The 21,073-nt window shown below is 38.4% G+C and overlaps 1 protein-coding gene across 2 annotated transcripts in view; it reads left to right on the top strand.

The window, feature by feature from the left end:
- CYYR1 (cysteine and tyrosine rich 1) overlaps positions 1-21,073 on the top strand; it is a 137,832-nt gene that overhangs the window by 17,105 nt on the left and 99,654 nt on the right. Inside the window, exons 2-3 of one of the 2 annotated variants that reach the window (XM_082460626.1) lie at positions 13,720-13,851; positions 18,868-18,970. In XM_082460626.1, the coding sequence (XP_082316752.1) occupies positions 13,720-13,851; positions 18,868-18,970 (235 nt within the window). Of the gene's footprint in view, positions 1-13,396; positions 13,852-18,867; positions 18,971-21,073 lie in introns of those variants that run through there. The other variant, XM_082460627.1, reaches the window with a different exon arrangement.

Genomic DNA, 21,073 nt, shown 5'->3' with positions numbered 1-21,073 from the left:
GACATCCCAAAAGGTGAGAAACTCCCCACGTATCAGTCTAGGGTAAAAGAAAAAAGGAAAACCAGAGACAAAAGAATAGGGACGGGACCTGCACCTCTGGGAAGGAACTGTGAAGGAGGAAAAGTTTCAACACACTAGGAAGCCCCTTCACTGGCGGAGACAGGGGGTAGGGGGGTGGGGGGTGGGGGGTGAAGCTTCGGAGCCACGGAGGAGAGCGCAGCAACAGGGGCGTGGAGGGCAAAGCGGAGAGATTCCCGCACAGAGGATCAGTGCCGACCAGCACTCACCAGCCCAAGAGGTTTGTCTGCTCACCCGCCGGGATGGGTGGCGGCTGGAGGCTGAGGCTCGGGCTTCAGAGGTCAGATCCCAGGGAGAGGACTGGGGTTGGCTCCATGAACACAGCCTGAAGGGGGCTAGTGCACCACAGCTAGCCGGGAGGGAGTCCAAGAAAAAGTCTGGACCTGCCTAAGAGGCAAGAGACAATTGTTTTGGGGTGCACGAGGAGAAGGGATTCAGAGCACCGCCTAAACGAGCTCTAGAGACGGGCGCGAGCCATGGCTATCAGTGCAGACACCAGAGACGGGCATGAAATGCTAAGGCTGCTGCTACAGCCACCAAGAAGCCTGTGTGCGAGCACAGGTCACTATCCACACTTCCCCTCCCAGGAGCCTGTGCAGCCCACCACTGCCAGGGTTCAGTGGTCCAGGGACAACTTCCCCAGGAGAACACACTGTTGCAATGTCATGCAGGCCTCTGCAGCCGCAGGCTCACCCTGAATTCCGTACCCCTCCCTCCCCCCTGCCTGAGTGAGCCAGAGTCCCCTAATCAGCCGCTCCTTTAACCTCATCCTGTCTGGGCGGGGAACAGATGCCCTCAGGCGACCTACACTCAGAGGTGGGGCCAAATCCAAAGCTGAACCCCAGGAGCTGTGCGAACAAAGAGAGAAAGGGAAATTTCTCCCAGCAGCCTCAGGAGCAATAGATGAAATCTCCACAATCAACTTGATGTACCCTGAATCTATGGAATGCCTCAATAGACAACAAATCATCCCAAAACTGAGGCGGTGAGTTTGGGAGCAAGGGTAGACTTGGGGTTTGCTTTCTGAATCTAATTTGTTTATGGTTTTATGTTTATTGTAGTTTAGTATTTAGAGCTTATTATCATTGGTAGATTTGTTTATTGATTTTGTTGCTCTCTTCCTTTTTTATATATAAATATTTTTTTCCTTTTTCTCTTTTTGTGAGTGTGTATGTGTATGCTTCTGTGTGTGATTTTGTCTGTATAGCTTTGCTTTGCCAATTGTCCTAGGGTTCTGAGAGTCCATTTTATTTATTTATTTATTTATTTAGTATAGTTTTTAGCGCTTGTTATCATTGGTGGATTTGTTTTTTGCTTTGGTTGCTCTCTTCTTTTTTTCTCTCTTTCTTTTTCTTTTAGTACGTTTTAATGTTTTTATTTTTAATAATATTTTCCATTGTAATAACTTTATTTTATTTATTTATTTTTTCTTTCTTTCTTTTTTTTTCCTCCCTTTTCTTCTGAGCTGTGTGGCTGACAGGGCCATGGTGCTCTGGCCGGGTGTCAGGGCTGAGCCTCTGAGGTGGGAGAGCCGAGATCAGGACACTGGTCCTCCAGAGACCTCCAGGTCCCACATAATATCAAACGGTGAAAGCTCTCCCAGAGATCTCCATCCCTATGTCCAGACCCAGCTCCACTCAATGACCAGCAAGCTACAGTGCTGGACACCCTATGCCAAACAACTGACAAGACAGGAACACAACCCCACTCATTAGCAGTGAAGCTGCCTAAAATCATAATAAGGTCACAGACATCCCAAAACACACCACCATATGTGGTCCAGCCCACCAGAAAGACAAATTCCAGCCTCATCCATCAAAACAAAGGCACCAGTCCCCTCCACCAGGAAGCCTACACAACCCACTGAACCAACCTTACCCACTGGGAGCAGGCACCAAAAACAGTGGGAACTACGAACCTGCAGCCTGTGAAAAGGAGACCCCAAACACAGTAAGTTAAGCAAAATGAGAAGACAGAGAAATACACAGCAGATGAAGGAGCAAGGTAAAAACCCACCACACCAAACAAATGAAAAAGACATAGGCAGTCTACCTGAAAAAGAATTCAGAGGAATGATAGTAAAGATGATCCAAAATCTTGGAAATAGAATGGAGAAAATACAAGAAACGTTTAACAAGGAACTAGAAGAACTAAAGAGCAAACACACAATGATGAATAACACAATAAATGAAATTTAAAATTCTCTATAAGGAATCAATAGCAGAATAATTGAGGCAGAAGAACAGATAAGTGACCTGGAAGATAAAATCGTGGAAATAGCTACTGCAGAGCAAATAAAGAAAAAAGAATGAAAAGAATTGAGGACAGTCTCAGAGACCTCTGGGACAACATTAAACATACCAACATCCGAATTATAGGGGTCCCAGAAGAAGAAGAGGAAAAAAATGTCCTGAGAAAATATTTGGAGAGATTATAGTTGAAAACTTCCCTAATATGGGTAAGGAAGTAGTCAATCAAGTTCAGGAAGTGCAGAGAGTCCCATCCAGGATAAAGCCAAGGAGAAACACAACAAGACACATACTAATCAAACTATCAAAAATTAAATACAAAGAAAAATTATTACAAGCAGCAAGGGAAAACCAATAATTAACATACAAGGGAATCCCCATAAGGTTAACAGCTGACCTTTCAGCAGAAACTCTGTTGGCCAGAAGGGAGTGGCAGGACATATTTAAAGTGATGAAATGGAAAAACTACAAACTAGATTACTCTACCCAGCAAGGATCTCACTGAGATTCGATGGAGAAATTGAAACCTTTACAGACAAGCAAAAGCTAAGAGAATTCAGTACCACCAGACCATCTCTACAGCAAATGCTAAAGAAACTTCTCTAGGCAGGAAACACAACAGAAGGAAAAGACTTACAATAACAAACCCAAAACAATTTAGAAAATGATAATAGGAACATACATATTGATAACTACCTTAAATGTAAATGGATTAAATGCTCCCACCAAAAATCATAGACTGGCTGAATGGATACAAACACAAGACCCGTAAATATACTGCCTACAAGAGACCCACTTCAGACCTAGGGTCACATACAGACTGAAAGTGAGGGGATGGAAAAAGATATTCCATGCAAATGGAAATCAAAAGAAAACTGGAGTAGCAATTCTCATATCACACAAAATAGACTTTAAAATAAAAATTATTACAAGAGAAAAAGAAGGACATGACATAATGATCAAGGGATCAATCCAAGAAGAAGACTGTATAACAATTGTAAATATTTATGCACCCAACATAGGAGCACCACAATACATAAGGCAAATGCTAACAGCCATAAAAGGGGAAATCGACAGTAACACAATCATAGTAGGGGTCTTTAACACCCCACTTTCACCAATGGACAGATCAACCAAACTGAAAATCAACAAGGAAACACAAGCCTTAAATGACACGTTAAACAAGATGGACTTAATTGATATTTACAGGACATTCGATCCCAAAACAACAGAATACACTTTCTTCTCAAGTGCTCATGGAACATTCTCCAGAGTAGATCATATCTTGGGTCACAAATCAAGCCTTGGTAAACTTAAGAAAATTGAAATTGTATCAAGTATCTTTTCTGACCACAATACTATGAGACTAGATATCAATTACAGGAAAAAATCTGTAAAAAGTAAAAACACATGGAGGCTAAACAATACACTACTTAATAACCAAGATATCACTGAAGAAATCAAAGAGGAAATCAAAAGATACCTAGAAACAAATAAAAATGAAAACACGACGACCTAAAACCTATGCGATGCAGCAAAAGCAGTTCTAAGAGGGAAGTTTACAGAAATACAATCCTACCTCAAGAAACAAGAAACATCTCGAATAAACAACCTAACCTTACACCTAAAGCAATTAGAGAAAGAAGAACAAAAATATGCCAAAGTTAACGGAAGGAAAGAAATCATGAATATCAGATCAGGAATAAATTAAAAAGAAATAAAGGAAACAATCGCAAAGATCAATAAAACTAAAAGCTGGTTCTTTGAGAAGATAAACCAAATTGATAAACCATTAGCCAGACTGATCAAGAAAAAAGGGGGAAGACTCAAATCAATACAATTAGACATGAAAAAGAAGTAACAATTGACACTGCAGAAATACAAAGGGTCATGAGAGATTATTACAAGCAACTATATGCCAATAAAATGGACAACCTGGAAGAAATGGACAAATGCTTAGAAAAGCACAACTATCCAAGACTGAACCAGGAAGAAACAGAAAATATAAACAGACAAATCACAAGCACTGAAATTGCAACTGTGATTAAAAATCTTCCAACAAACAAAAGCCCAGGACCAGATGGCTTCAGAGGTGAATTCTATCAAACTTTTAGAGAAGAGCAAACACCTATCCTTTCCAAACTCTTGTAAAATATAGAAGAGGGAGGAGCACTCCTAAACTCATTCTATGAGGCCACCATTACCCTGATACCAAAACCACACAAAGATGCCACAAAAAAAGAAAACTACAAGCCAATATCACTGATGAACATAGATGCAAAAATCCTCAACAAAATACTTGCAAACAGAATCCAACAGCACATTAAAAGGATCATACACCATGATCAAGTGGGGTTTATCCCAGGAATGCAAGGATTCTTCAATATACGCAAATCAATCAATGTGATACACCACATTAACAAATTGAAGGAGAAAAACCATATGATCAACTCAATAGATTCAGGAAAAGCTTTCTATAAAATTCAACACCCATTTATGATAAAAACCCTCCAGAAAGTAGTCATAGAGGGAACTTACCTCAACATCATAAAGGTCATATGTGACAAACCCACAGCCAACGTTGTTCTCAATGGTGAAAAACTGAAACCATTTCCACTAAGATCAGGGACAAGACAAGGTTGTCCACTCTCACCACTGTTATTCAACATAGTTTTGGAAGTTTTAGCCACAGCAAACAGAGAAGAGAAAGAAATAAAAGTAATCCAAATCGGAAAAGAAGTAAAGCTGTCAGTTTGCAGATGACGTGATACTAAAGATGCTACCAGAAAACTACGAGAGCTAATCAATGAATTTGGTAAAGTAGCAGGATACAAAATGAATAGACAGAAATCTCTTTCATTCCTATACACTAATGATGAAAAATCTGAAACAGAATTTAAGGAAACCACTCCCATTTACCACTGCAATGAATAGAATAAAATATCTAGGAATAAACCTACCTATGCAGACAAAAGACCTGTATGCAGAAAACTATAAGACACTGATGAAAGAAATTAAAAACGATACAAACAAATGGAGAAATATACCATGTTCTTGGATTGGATGACTCAACATTGTGAAAATGACTATACTACCTAAAGCAATCTACAGATTCAAGGCAATCCCTATCAAACTACCAATGGCATTTTTCACAGAACTAGAACAAAAAACTTCACAATTTGTATGGAAACACAAAAGACCCCGAATAGCCAAAGCAATCTTGAGAAAGAAAAACGGAGCTGGAAGAATCAGGCTCCTGGACCTCAGACTATACTACAAAGCTACAGTAATCAAGACAGTATGGTACTGGCACAAAAACAGAAATATAGATCAATGGAACAGGATAGAAAGCCCAGAGATAAACCCATGCACACATGGTTACCTTATTTTTGACCTTTTTAAAGGAGGAAGAATGTACAATGGAGAAAAGACAGCCTCTTCAATAAGTGGTGCTGGGAAAACTGGACAGCTACATGTAAAAGAATGAAATTAGAACACTCCCTAACACCATACACAAAAATAAACTCAAAATGGATTAAGACCTAAATGTAAGGCCAGACACTAAAAAACTCTTAGAGGAAAACATAGGCAGAACACTCTATGATATAAATCACAGCAAGATCCTTTTTGACCCACCTCCTAGAGAAATGGAAATAAAAAGAAAAATAAACAAATGGGACCTAATGAAACTTAAAAGCTTTTGCACAGCCAAGGAAACCATAAACAAGGTGAAAAGACAGCCCTGAGAATGGGAGAAAATATTTGCAAATGAAGCAACTGACAAAGGATTAATCTCCAAAACATACAAGCAGCTCATGCCGCTCAATATCAAAAAAGCAAACAACCCAATCAAAAAATGGGCAGAAGACCTAAATAGACATTTCTCCAAAGAAGATATACAGATTGTCAACAAACACATGAAAGGTAGCTCAACATCACTAATCATTAGAGAACTGCAAATCAAAACTACAACAAGGTATCACCTCACACCCATCAGAATGGCCATCATCCAAAAATCTACAAACAATAAATGCTGGAGAAAGTGTGGGGAAAAGGGAACCCTCTTGCACTGTTGGTGGGAATGTAAATTGATACAGCCACTATGGAGAACAGTTTGGAGGTTCCTCAGAAAACTAAAAATAGAGCTACCATACGACCCTGCAATCCCACTACTGGGCATATAACCAGAGAAAACCATAATTCAAAAAGAGTCATGTGCTATAATGTTCACTGCAGCTCTATTTACAATAGCCAGGACATGGAAGCAACCTAAGTGTCCATTGACAGATGAATGGATAAAGAAGATGTGGCACATATATATAATGGAATATTACTCAGCCATAAAAAGAAATGAAATTGAGTTATTTATAGTGAGGTTGATGGAGCTAGAGACTGTCATACAGAGTGAAGTAAGTCAGAAAGAGAAAAACAAATACTGTATGCTAACACATATATATGGAATCTAAAAAAAAAAAAATGGTTCTGAAGAACCTAGGGGCAGGACAGGAGTAAAGATGCAGACATAGTGAATGGACTTGAGGACACGGGGAGGGGGAAGGGTAAGCTGGGATGAAGTGAGAGAGTGGCATGGACATATATACACTACCAAATGTAAAATAGCTAACTAGTGGGAAGCAGCCACATAGCACAGGGAAATCAGCTCAGTGCTTTGTGTCCACCTAGAGGGGTGGGATAGGGAGGGTGGGAGGGAGACCAAGAGGGAGGAGATATGGGGATATATGTATAGCTGATTCACAGTTATACAGCAGAACCTAACACACCATTGTAAAGCAATTATACTCTAACAAAGTTGTTTAAAAAAAAAAAGAAAGCACGTTCAATTTCAATCATAATAAGAGGAGTTCAAGAGATACCACCAATCCCATAAAACTGATAAAAATGACAAAATCAAACACTTTACAGTATATTTTGTTGGCAGAGCTGTGGGCAACAGGCAATCAGATGCAATTCTTGTAGAAATGCAAAATGGTATATTCCCTCTATAAGAGAATTTGGCAATATTTAACAAAACTACACATGCATTTACTGTCTAACCCAGCAATTCCACTTGTGCTTATTTACCCTGAAGATATAGCTGCAACAATAAGAAAATACATATTCCCAAGGTTATTCATTGCAGCATTATTTGCAGTTGAAAATACTGGAAACTATCTAAAGATCCAGACATATGAGAAGGCTATACAATGAGATACTACAAAGCATTAAAAAATTGAGGACAATCTTTATGAACTGATATAGAGTGATTTCCAAAATGCATTATTCAGTATAAAACACTGAAGTGCAAAAAAGCATGGATGACTACCTCCTGTGTAAGAGAGAAAGGGAAATAAGGACATCTATACCAATAATTCCAATTTCAATCTATCACCCCTGATTTCTCCCTTTCTATTTCCAATTCCACAATCCTATAATACATCTAAAATTTCTTTGCCCACTACAAAGAATAAGCTGCTCCTCTTTACAAACAAAAAGAAACACATGAGAGACAAACTAGAAAACAATGAAGCTGGTTCCACTGAAGGCATGGGGAGACTGAGATGAAAGGCCTATGGGAAGGACTGACACTTCTCTGAATACATCTTACTGTTTGCTTTTGACTTTCAGAAGCTCTACATATTCAAAAAACAAAATTAAATCAACAAAGATGGGGGAAAAACCCAAAAGAAACAACAATGATAAAAGCAACAACCTCAAAAAACTAAAACTGAAAACAAATGGAAATAAATGAACCCCACTACATTTCAATTAAATTAAAGTTGGGGCTAGAGAGGGAGAGTTTGACTAATTCAAGTATATTATGAACACACTAATAAATTATATACCCTTATATACCCTTCTTGGGTCGAGTAGGGCGGGGGAGTAATGAAAACAATTTCTGAACTCTTTTTAGTGTTGGGTGTTTTTTTTTTTTTTGCATTATCATTTTTGATAGTGACATAAGCAAAGTAATTCTGAAACAATTTAAAATGTATTATAGGAATGCAAAACTAAGTTAATGTAAAAAGGGAGTTACAGATGTGAAATGGCGGAAATTGAGGAAGAGTCCTATGGTGATGAATTGGAATTGGAGGTGTTGGTGTAGACTCATATATCAAACATGCATATATTTCTTATCTCTGCCCACTGGAAGGCCCAAGAAGCAAAGACACTCGAGTAGCAACAAGCACATCTAGTGATGAGATCTTGATTTCTAATGCCATTATCCATTAAAAGGAACCAGGACTCCTCAGAGAAAGACTGATTCCAGGGCTGGGGAAGGGAAGATTCAATATGGACCTGGAACATCTTTTATATCAGGAAGTTAAGAAGTGCCTGAAGCAATTATGAGATGTGTCACAAGGACATAGGAGCTAGTTTGAAGGGACTCCACTGGCCAAATGTGGGAGATTTTGAGATTAACAAATTATAAACCCTCAAAAAATAGGAATTCATGAGTCCTTATTGATGATCAATCAATCAATCAATAAAAGAGAAGCATTCTTGTTTTGAACGCCAAGTGCCAATTGGCTAATGCAGAGACAGTTTTGGAGTTTGAAAAATCATCATTTTGCAACCATCATAGTAAAGACTGCTTCAAGCAAAAAACATTCATACGTGTTAAATCTAAGGGGGAGAGGGATTTTGCTGAAGAGCAGGACGTTTGGTTTAATGTATTCCCACAGATTGCATATTCCTAGGAAAGGAAAAAGCAGCAACTATAGAGTAGAAATTTCCAACAAACCGACCTATACACTAAAGTATTTGGGGGAAAGAGATATGATGTATGCAACTTACTCTCAAATGGTTCAGTAAAACAATAATGCATACACATATATAGAAAAAGAGCAAATGATAAACATATGGGACAAAATGTTAACGATTGGTGAATCTGAGTAAAGGAAACATGGGTGTCTTTGTACTACTCTTGCAGATTTTCTGTTTGACATTATTTCCAAACAGAAAATAAAAAACAAAGCAAAAAACAAATCTACACAAATGTCATTGTTTCATCATCCTCTGAGTAAATGAAAGTGTCACAAATGATAGAACAAACAAGAAAATATCCAAATGGTAAAGTTTCCATCTTGTCCTTTGTCCTTCTTTGAATTAGGGACAGATTGTTGGATATTTTACACAAATTTAAAGAAATGATGAAACATCTGATTTAAATAGTTAAATAAAATAGGCTACATTATGTACTTAGAAGCGATACTAGTATATTTCCTCTAAAATGTGAAGTTCTTACACTGCAGTCTTTTAAGAGCCGAGCATTTAATGCCACACAAGATGGATTACAGAATAAAATTACTTCCCTGTGGATAGACTTTTAAAACTAAATTAATATTTCAAAGCATATGGCTGTTACATGAATTTCTCCCAAATTTCCTTTGAAAAGCTAATATGGTCATATTGAGCGGGAAAAAAACCCTCAAACTCAAATCCCACTTTTAATTATGAGATACTCATCAGAAATCCTTGTGAGACGTAAAATTAGAACATTTAAAAGGTGATTTGGGCGCTTCCCTGGTGGCGCAGTGGTTGAGAATCTGCCTGCCAATGCAGGGGACACGGGTTCGAGCCCTGGTCTGGGAAGATCCCACATGCCGCGGAGCAACTGGGCCCATGTGCCACAACTACTGAGCCTGCGCGTCTGGAGCCTGTGCTCCGTAACAAGAGAGGCCGCGACGGTGAGAGGCCCACGCACCGCCATGAGGAGTGGCCCCCGCTCGCCGCAACTGGAGAAAGCCGTCGCACAGAAACGAAGACGCAACACAGCCAAAAATAAATTAATTAATTAATTAAAAGGTGATTTGCAGGGCTGTTAATAGTCGAACCATGGTGAGAATGTGAAGATGAGAAACAGCAGTATACTAAAATGGGTATAAGAGCTAGAAAGAGAAACCTGGATTTAAAACCTGCTTCTTTCTCTTAGAAGTCACTTGAGGCAAGGGGCAAGATTCTCTCAGTCAGAATTTTCTAAACCAGTGGTTTGGTTCTAGTTGTGGTACCCAGCAAGCAGCATCGCATCAACCAGGAACTTTTTAGAAATGCAAATTCTCGGGTACCACCCTAAACCTACCAAATCGAGTTAGGTCCAGTGACCTGTGTTTTAACAGGCCCTGCAGGTGCTTCTGATACACACTAAACTTTCAGAACCATACTTCTAAGCTACAACAAAAATAACAGCAATAAAAAATAATAATAGTAATACAATCCATTTTAGGATTATGATGATTAAATGAGATATTACACATGCAGAAATGCTTTCTAAACTGTAGCAAAACCACTCATCATTAATGGTAGATTATTATTGTGGGACATAGAATTGTGAGAGAAAAATCTTAAAACCAATAGTACTTTGTGCTTTTATCAAACTGCCCTTCTACAAAGCTTCAAAGAAGGTTAATTCCTTAAAACTTCCCACACTTGGTACTAGGTCTTGCACATAGGACTGCTCATTAAGCTTTATTGAAGCTAACTGAAATAAGTTCAGTTGACCAAGGTCATTGGCAAGTATTTTATCTCTTGTTTTTGATATGGTCAAACTGGCAATTCTAAACGTCACTGAAACCAACCAAGCTATTAATTTTGAAAGACAATTTAGCTTCTGTGTTTAGGGGCAGATGTTCTGCTTTGGAGTTACACTATCAGGCACCACTCATTGCTGTGTGACTTTGGCAAAGTTATTTACCCACGCTGGGCCTCCTGACTTTGCTCATAGAACAAGGGTGATAATAATAATAGTATCCACCTCAATGGGATGTTGAGAGTATTAATTGAAATTTTGAAGAACTTAAAAATGGCCCTGGTACACAGCATTCAATATTCTTTCTACGCCCTGAATGCCATACTTAGTTCATCTCCCTTTTACTTCTACATTTTTTTCCCTCCTTGCTTTCCTTTGGGTTTTATGCCCATGTCTGCATGAACACTTTCTTTTCCTGGCATCTGCACATCTTTTAATGAAGATGAAGACCAGGCACACACAGAAACCTTAAATGTACATAAAATGATGTGTATACTCTTATCCCCTATTATGAATTAGCACAGCTATTGAAATATCAACTTCTTTGAGGTAAAATTTACATACACTAAAACATACACATTTTAAGTGTACTGTTAAGTGTACAATTCCATGACTTCAGCACATGTATACACCTGTAGAATAGCCACCATTATCAAGATATAGAACATTTCCATCACCCCAAAAAAGTTCCCTCATGACCTTCTGCCATCAATCTCCTCTTCCTACACACACCCTCAGGCAACCATTGATCTGCTTTCTGTCACTATAGATTAATTGTGCCTTTCTAGAATTTCATATAAACAAAATAACAGTAATTTGTTTGTGTCTGGCTTCTTTGCTCAGCATATTATTAGCAGAGATTTATCCGTGTTGTTGCATGTACTTCAAACTTCCTTTTATTGCTGAGGAGTGTTTCATTGTATGGATATACCGCAATCTGTTTATCCATGGGTTACTTCCAGTTTTCCTTTCCCATTTTTCTTTTTAACTATGTATCTTATGGATTTTCCCCATCATTTTAAAGTTTGGATATAACATGCACATATCCTAATTTACTTAATTGTTCTACCTCTGTTGGACATGTAAGCTCTTTACCATGTTTTAAAATGATAATAAACACTGTTATAAATGTCTTCATGAACTCAAATATTAATGGAATCCAATTTGGGAATAAGATTCTTGGACTATAGTCTTTATCTTTCAATGGTTTAGGAATATTTTCACTCTCTTTTAAATTCCAAGGTTGCAAATGAGAAGTTTAATGTCTGTCTGATTCTTTTTCTGAGACCTTTTTAAAATTATATATGAAAATTTATATGATTTTAATTTATACAAGTTCAAATAGGTCTCTGGGATATGTATATATGCGTGCCTCTTTTTTAAAAAATTTTTTGGAACTCACCATTTTACATCAGAAAATTCAAATATTATTATAGCTCAGAATTTTTTTAAAATCTCTTTGCTGTTTGCTTCTTCATTTTTGTTTCTTCTAAAACTGCTTCGAGCCTGCATATTATTCTCATTTTAGGCCTCCTCTATGTGCCTTGGAGTTTTTTAATATTTTTATCGATGATTTCCTCATCTTTGTATTTCTTCTCTGTGTTACGAATATGCTCTCTATTTGATTGAACAGTCTAAGTTGTTTTTGAACGTGACCATTTTATAATTTTTCTGTAGTTTTTAAAAAATCTCAAGTCATGCTTTATTTTCCTTTCCAGAAACTGTGAGGCTGTAGGACCAAGTGATGAAATTTCTCAGAAGCCAAGGATTAAATGTTTGGATTCTAACTTAAGGGCAACAGGAAGCCACTGAGTTTTAAACAGGTGAATGAATGAGATTAAATCTGTAGTTTAAAAAGAAATAATCTAGCTTCAGTCTGGCTGATGTCCCTTGAGTCAGGAGAATGGTTATCATGGAGACTGCAAGAGCCTATATTAGGGAAGAAATGGAGGCCAAAATGCGAATTCATTTGAGTGGGGATTAGGCGTACAATCAGTGGTACTTGGTGATAGACTGGTTATTGAGGCTGAGGGAGAAGGAGAAATTGACCAGGCTTCTTGCTGGACCTGGTGGATGGTTAGCTCTGCAATGATGCATAAAACACAGTAGGAAGCTCGGGTTATGTTTATTTTGGAGGTGATGTATCTTTGCATCCTCTAATACCCATGTGGCAGTATATTTATAAACTCCTAGCGGAGGACTGACTAAAGTGTTTGTGCATTTGAATTTTGATACATATTGCTACAGTGCTCTCCTTAAACCATACACTGTTTCTGTACTTTCCAATTCTCCCAGGTTTTCCTCACTGGCTTCTTTCTTTGTCTAACATCTTAAACCCTGAAAATTCCCTTCATTTGTGTAAAGATAAAATACAAAGCTTTTCTTCACCCATTACTTCCAAAAGAAAAATTGGAGGGGAGAGCAGGGCGATAAAGGAGCTTATTAAACTCCGTGTCGATAGCCAAAGCAAAGGGTTAGAAAAAGTTCCTTCAGGAGAGGACCAAGCTCCTAGAGTCACTCTATAGAAGGAAGAACTGGAGCGTGGGGAGGAGTCGGGGCCACCCCCGCCCCCAGCCTCGCGTAGGTGCCACCCGCGGAGATGAAATGTGAGCCCGGGTGGCCGAGGACGCTGGGTCGGCCGCTTAGCCCGCCGCCCGAGCGCCGCGGGGACAGACAAAGAGACCTCCGCCCCAGCGCAGCCCCGCGCGGCGGCCCGGGCTCCCCTCGAAAGCTCCCAGGGCGATGGCCAGGTCTCCGCGCCACCCGGCTCTCCAGAGCGCTGCCCTCTCCATCTGACCGCCCTCCAGCTCCCCCGTCCCCTCCCGGTGCCGGGCTCTCCCTTGGCTCCCAGCCCTCTCTACAGACCGGTCTGTCTGTCTCTCTGTCCATCTGTCCTGGCGCGCAACCTCCGGCCACCGGCTTGGATGGACGCGCGGAGGGTCCCCGGGTGTCCAGGGGTCTTGCTTCCGAAGTTGGTCCTGCTCTTTGTCTACGCAGGTCAGTGACCTAGGGCGGCGGGAGAGGGGAAGGGGGCTCGGGGCGGCGCTGGGGTCACACTCCGGGCGAACACGGGTTGGGCGGGATGCGCGGGACCGTGGTGGGAGGTCAGAGACTGTGTGGTCCCCGCAGGCAGGAGCAGAAGCCCGCGCCCGCGCGCTACAGCCCTGGCTTGACCTCCACGCGGTTGTGTTTTGTCCCTTTCCTTACACGTTTCCTTTTTTTTTTTTCTTTTCCTTTCTCTCTCTCCGCGAAGCAGCTACCCCCAGCCCCACATTTACGGGTTATTGTTTTTATTTTCTGGATAGCGTGCATTTTTTTTTTTTTCAGTCGTATCCAGGACTCGGGAATTTGGGGTGAGAGTGGAGACTGAGCTGTGAGAGGAAAGCATGTTTTTTGCAAAGCACCTGAAGTTAGGGAGGCATCGCTGAGGTTTCAAATAAACTAATCTGATGACTTTTCCATTTCAGTAAATGCTACCCACTGGCCCCTCCACCTCCACATTCCGAATATTCCGGATTTTCCCTTTCAGAAATAAAAAAGCCTTAGACCTCTGTTTTTCTTCTTTAGAAGATGATCCTCAAGTGTGGTGGACAGGGTAATTGGAAGCTTTGAGTTGAGATGTAGGGTTTTCGAGAGGCATAAATTCACCCAGAATCTGATTTGTTTTCGCTGAATTTGTTAAGCACTTGCTTATAGGTGACGGGCATCTCATTTCCCTCATCCTAATTATTCTTAGCGAGAATTGCTAATAATTGATGAAGCAAAGCAGTTTTCTTGTTTTGTGACTGATGGGGAGCCCAAAATGGCCTTTCGTTGGTTATTCATGTATAAAGTTAATTACACATGCGGCTTTGCATCTGCTTCATATTTTAAAAAACAGGATAAAAGCAGAGTTCTTTGTAAGTGTTTTCATGTCTCTAAATTCCTATAAGAAACACCACAGGCTTACCTATGACCTTGCAGTAGTAAGTTTATGTATAGCACTGTGACTTGCCTTTTGATACTTACAAAGATATTGCAACCAAAATGAAGATGTTCTTCAACATTCTTACCTGAACATCAGTAGAAGTGAATTTCTCATTCAACCTTGCCAGAAATGAATCACAATAACTTCTACAGAAGTTTCCAATCTGTTTATTAAAATGTAAATTAGTGGCTGTCTATAAGTTGTTTTAAAGATATTTTATTGTAGGGGAATAGCTGACCTTCAAATACAGAAATTTATAAAATAGGAAAAGTGCTTTCTATTTAATGAGGAGAGTCCACATTCTAATGTGTTTCCAGCACTTATTTCTTTTACTTAAGTCGTAAAGGTTTTTAGAATTTGAGCGTCTAACAGAATCAATTGCATTAATATTTGTTTTATATTAAAATCTCCTTATTAGTTCATTTGAAACAATGATAATTCTTTCCACTTCCTCTGTTTACCGAAAGAAAACAAAAATGAGAAAATAGAACGCAGCAAATGAAACTTTAATTCCCTTGCTCATCTTCAGTCACACCACTGAACAACTTTTTCTTGTTCTTTTGTCCATTTTATTCTCTTTGGTGAGCCGAAAGCTTCTAATTTGCACTTTTCCTTCCCTTCTTCCTGTTCCCCCAATGTTAAGTGCACAGCCCCCCCCCCACCCCAGGATTCAGGAAACCCGCCCAGCTGGCCAGCAGCAAGCTTGATCAGTTTAAAAAGTTCTCATTCCATTCATTTCTTCTCTCCATCCACATCCCTCCCCAGTACGCTACAAAGTCATTGCAAGCCAATACTAGGTCGAGTTACCATCTTTGATAAGAAATGATTAGCTAATTGCTTTTGATATTAATTCCTGAACTCTATTTCAGAGGCCTTTTTATGCTTGCCGTATTCACTCGACTAATATTTATGGAGTGAGATGTGTTGAATGATAACATAGGACAGAGGCCATGCTTTGAGTCTTGTCTGGGAGATCAGGTGTGCCCATTACTCTAAGGTATAAAAAGCTGTGTTATAGGAGAGATACACCATGTGCTCTAGGTGTTCGAAGGAGGGGACCTTATTGCTGGCTTAGGAGTATATGCTCCATGAAGATGATGTCTATTTTGTTTAGCATAATATTCTCAGAGACTAGCAAAACACCTGGCCCATAAGAGGAACTCAGGAAATATTTGCTCAGAGAAATTTAATTGAGGAAGACTTTTTAGGACCTACACCTTTGAATTATAGGAAGCCTTGGACATAGGAGATGTAGTAGGATAGAGTGTGAACAAAGGCAAAAATCATGAGATTTGTATATGCAAAAACAGATAACACAGTTGGGTTGGAACTAAGAGATAAGGCTGGAAGTGAGGATTGGGGTGAGATGGGGGAACACTGCAGAAATAGAATTAATCCAGATACCCTGTTAAATAAATTGCCAGCTTTAATGGGACAAAAACCTATGTAGATGCACTGTCCGTAACCGGAATTATTTTCTCCAAGGAAAATGCATTAAATACAGGTTCCATTCGTTAAGGAAATAAGAGCAAGGTTTCTATACCTGAAGCATCGTGTCTGACTGTGGAGTCACTTTTGGGAAGGGATTCAACGAAGTGTTTATATTATTATCCAACTCCCACTGCAGGCTACAAAGACAGGATTTGGCCAAGGTTTTAACCTTCCTGACCCTAGCCAGTGATTTCTGTCCCCTCCCTTTCCTTCCTTTCTGATCCTTAGCTATAGATTACAAGAGCCAATTCTGAGCAAGTGCTTGGAGCCAGATGCTTTCCTGTACTACACATTTCTTAAGATGGGAGCGGGGAAGCTTCTTTCAGATCCTGCCTTTAACTAAAGTCATTGAAGAAAATTGGAACTAGCTAATTTTCGAGGATGTTAACTTGAATATTAGTAATAATATTATTTATCTTCTGAGGGCCATTGGGATGTTTCATTCGTTTACAAGTGAGAAAATGCTTCTGTACTGTCCAAACTGTGATCTTTATAGGATTATTCTCAAATAAACCGGAGAAAGCAACTAACATATCAAAATAAGTTTGAGGTGTGGTTGACCCCCCAGTTTGGAAATGTTGTGATTGTGAATGTATTTGCCATACTATTAAACTTTCCCTTTTCAGTTGTTTAATTCTGGGAAGTAGACAAGAGTGCTGGAAAATGCCATAAAAAATAATGAACAATGTGTGACAGGATCTAGATGTTTGCTGCAGGTATAATCCAGCTTCTTGGCTACAAGATTTGGGGCTTGGTTTCCTGTAACATTGGCTCAAAATATTTTGATAACACCATGTCCTTACAATAACAGTAATTGAATCTTCGATAATCATGGAGAGCTTAATAAGATGTCACTGTCTTGGGCATTATCCAAAAGGCACCCCATGATGCTATTTAAAAATCACTTGTCCTGCTCTGACAGAATAAGGCGGGATGTCAGCTCTCCCACTATCTGAACGGCTTTTAAGAGCATAAAGCAAAACATCCCAGCTAAGCGCTTGAGATAACTGACTAGTCTAAATATTTGACTTAATTAAACAGTACTAAAAATAAGAGCTATAGAAATTCCCTGGGAAAATGATAAAATAAACTGCAAAAAGCAGACACTGTCAATAAATCATTAGATCGTGTTTTCTGTCTTCAAAATTTTGGATTTAAGTAGAGTTACTGAATCTTACAAAGGTAGTTATTTTTTCCTTTCATGTCTTCTTACCACATCCCAGAAGAAAACACTAAGGTTTGTTCATTTATGAAGTAGAATAAAATTGAGGAAGAGAAAACATGAACTTCTGACTTGTTCCACAGAGGTCATGCATTATTGATAAAGGTGAAAGAAGTTTGCTGGGTTTTGATCGCATCAATTTGTAAAGAATCATCTTGTCAGGGAGGTGATTTAAAAGCAAAATCTGTATTTTCCTCTCTAGACAAATCAATTACATGGACATGTAGGTATATATATAACATTTGCACTTTTATGTTATGACTTTGACAGAAAAGCAAAAGTCTTATATAATTTAGATAGTAGTTATTGCCTTCAGAGATTGAGTTGGAAATGATCTATTTTGTGATTCTTGAACATGTAACTTAAATTATCAGACTGTACTTAATGTTTTCCTACATGTACCTGAAACTCACATATCCATTGTAATATATACCATTGATTATAACTAAATGATAACCTTAACTTGTTAAACATAAACCATTTAGGAAGAATAAATAATTTTTTAAAGGTAGGGTAATTTTTATTTAACATTTTGGTATAATTTTCCTTGCCAAAAACATGGAAAAAAAACAGTAATTTGGTTTTGTCAGCTCTGGTATGTCCTTTTTAATCAGAAAATACATTCCCCTCTTCACATAGTGCTGTTTCATAGCTTATTGATTCTTAAATCTGGCATCAAATAAACTCTTAATTATTCACCAGTGAATTATCTATAAGAACTTTTCCCCACAGCTAACTAACTCATTATCTTCCAATCCAAATGGATTGACAGTATATGCAGACTCATCTGTGGTACCTTATGTATACAAACTGTAATTATGAAGGTAAAAAATGGTAGAGAAAGGAAAGCATATAATGCATTGTGGTGAAAAATATACATTACTTAAATATTATCTCCAGTTGATATTATTCATGTCAACAACACTTTCCATTAAATGTAGTTGAAAGTAGCACCCTAAAGTCAAAAGACTTTATCATTTAAAAATTATTGCAAGAACTGTGTTGACCAATTTAATGTCTGATTAGTTGGATCACTCATTCCTCCCTTCAATGTCTCATTCAACCAACTCTGGCTACCAATTATGGTGCTCGATGGAGGAGGTTCAAAGACTGGTCTTTGCCTTTTCCAGATTTATGTCCAATAAGGAAGGAAGACTAGTTTAGATGCTTACAAATGTTTTAGAATTGTGAGCACGTAAAATCCCTTGTAAAATGAAAGTCTAAATGTGCTAAAGAGTGGTCGTTGACCGATCAAGATGTGAAATAGAGTGATTTTTCGGGAAGCTGGGATTTTCAGAAATGTAACTGCGCGGATATGGTTTTTATTTTGTAGAGGATTGCCTTGCTCAGTGTGGCAAAGACTGCAAATCTTACTGCTGTGATGGAACCACGCCCTACTGTTGCTCCTACTATGCCTATATTGGGAATATTCTCTCGTGAGTATTAATCGAATTTGGCCATATTGATACTTTTTCCCTTGCCCAGTTATGTTTTCAAAAAGTACTAAGTTATAGTTATGAGTAGGAAATTCTAAGATTGGCTGTTGACATAAAATCTTTACTGGAGACACTCAACACTCATCACTATCTAGTGTATTGTATTATTTAACTAAATGTGCAAATTACTATACAAAATAAATTGCTTTTGTTAGAAGGGAGTTTAAAGAATATTTTTTATTGTATAATTTGTTTTATGATAATAATAATGTAATAGTAATAATAATGTTTTAAGTAGACCATATTCATATATTGATCAATTTTTAACATTGTAAACTATATTTTTTTGTCTGTTTTGTTGAAGGATTAGTAAGTTAGAATTTGTCATTTAATGATAGCCACTTTATTTTGCCACGCATATATTTGTCTGACTCAGCCAGTAGATATCACGGAAAAGAGACATTATGAATAAAAACCAGTTGAGATATGAAACGTCAGTTTTCTACATGATGCATCTAAAGCAACTTTGGGAAACAAGATTAGAGCCCAAGAAATCTAGCCTCAAGAGGGTAAAGTGACAACCAACTACAAAAATCAATGAAACATACATGCAGAAAAGGTGTTAAGTATTTCTCTCTAACAAATTAAGGATTTATTTTAGAGATGCTTCTAGGTGAAGGGAAGTGGACGAGCAGAAGCTGTCTTCAGGGTTGTATGTCTGAGGACTGTGCAGCTCTCTGTTCCTCTACACACACCTTCAAGTTGAAAAATAGAAGGTAGAGAATAGGAACATAAGAATTTCACCCATGGGTGACCATCACCCATGGCTTTCAGGAGTCTGCATTTTGTATTTTTCAAGTGACTGTCAGGATGATTTGAAAGCTCTTCCATTGTGACTTAACTCGTGTTTTATGAAGGCTTACGTGGAGCCAGGAAAGATTAGGCAATAAGTGATGTGTGCCTGGCTATTTTAAGCATATATCCATTGAGATGGCTTATAAGTCATCCTCGGTTTCCTGAGAATAGAAAACCTGGCATCGCATAGACTTTCTAGAATCAAAGTGGGGCTGATCTTAGGGATCATGTCTCCATGAATAAGGCCAGAAAGAATCATACTTCAGGATATTCTTGAAGACTGTCATGGCGATGGAAGAAATGTCAGGCTGTAATAAAGACTGATGAACAGAATTTAAGCATTCTTTGAAATGCAAATAAACTCTAAAATGTTTTAATTTTTTCTCATGGAAGATTTGGCGGAAAAACATTAAGTTCCTTTACATTTAGAAAACAGTCAGAATCAGCTCAGAATATAAATACATAATAATGTTTCTCATTTGTATATCACTTCATACTTTTTAAGTAAATTAAAATACTTCATTACTAAATTCAAATTTGATTTTTCCAATGATCTCCACATGCCAGAAGCTGTTGTTCCAGGTAGATGTGTGAGTGGGCCCCAAAGGTGGTATAGATTTGAGGAACCTGGGGTCAGAATGACTCTGATTCTTTGGTCCTCTGGCTCCTGGCCCATTTCTCTGCCCACTAACTACATCACAATGTGTGTGTTGTGCCCCTTTTTCTCACCTCATAGATACCTCCACCCTGATAAATATATATAGAAGACATAATTACTTACTAATCAAAATAGTTAAAATTTTTTTAATTTACAGTTGTGCTTTACATGTTTTATATTTGCAATCAGATTCATTTTTTATGGTACCTATTCTTAGAACTAATTTTATCACTTGGTTAAAGTAAAGAATTCGTTGAGTTATATCTTTATCTGGGTTATTAGGGCCATGTACTTGTTATGTTTGAAAAAAAGAATTGTGTTTTTTGGAGGGCGGAAATAAACACAGATGGCATTATATTTTAGGCAGTTAAACTGAATTTTTGGTTCAAAATAGAAACCACTAAGTAAATCCCTTGCTAAACAATTCTTAGAGAAAAAAAAGAGCTTTAAAGTGTTTTCCCCACTGGATAAAGGAGAATACATTTTCAGGATTTCCAGTTATTGTTTAAGATTTGAAAAGAGTTAACTCCACCCAAAGCTTTTCTCTTTTTTGAGTTAGGGTGGGTGTGGGGGGTAGAGAAAGAGAAAAT

This window comes from Balaenoptera physalus (genome assembly GCF_965194825.1).
Source record: "Balaenoptera physalus genome assembly, chromosome: 4".
Taxonomy (NCBI): Eukaryota; Metazoa; Chordata; class Mammalia; order Artiodactyla; family Balaenopteridae; genus Balaenoptera; species Balaenoptera physalus.
The sequence above is the reverse complement of the archived record's forward strand: the minus strand, read 5'-3'. Positions and strand labels throughout refer to the sequence as shown.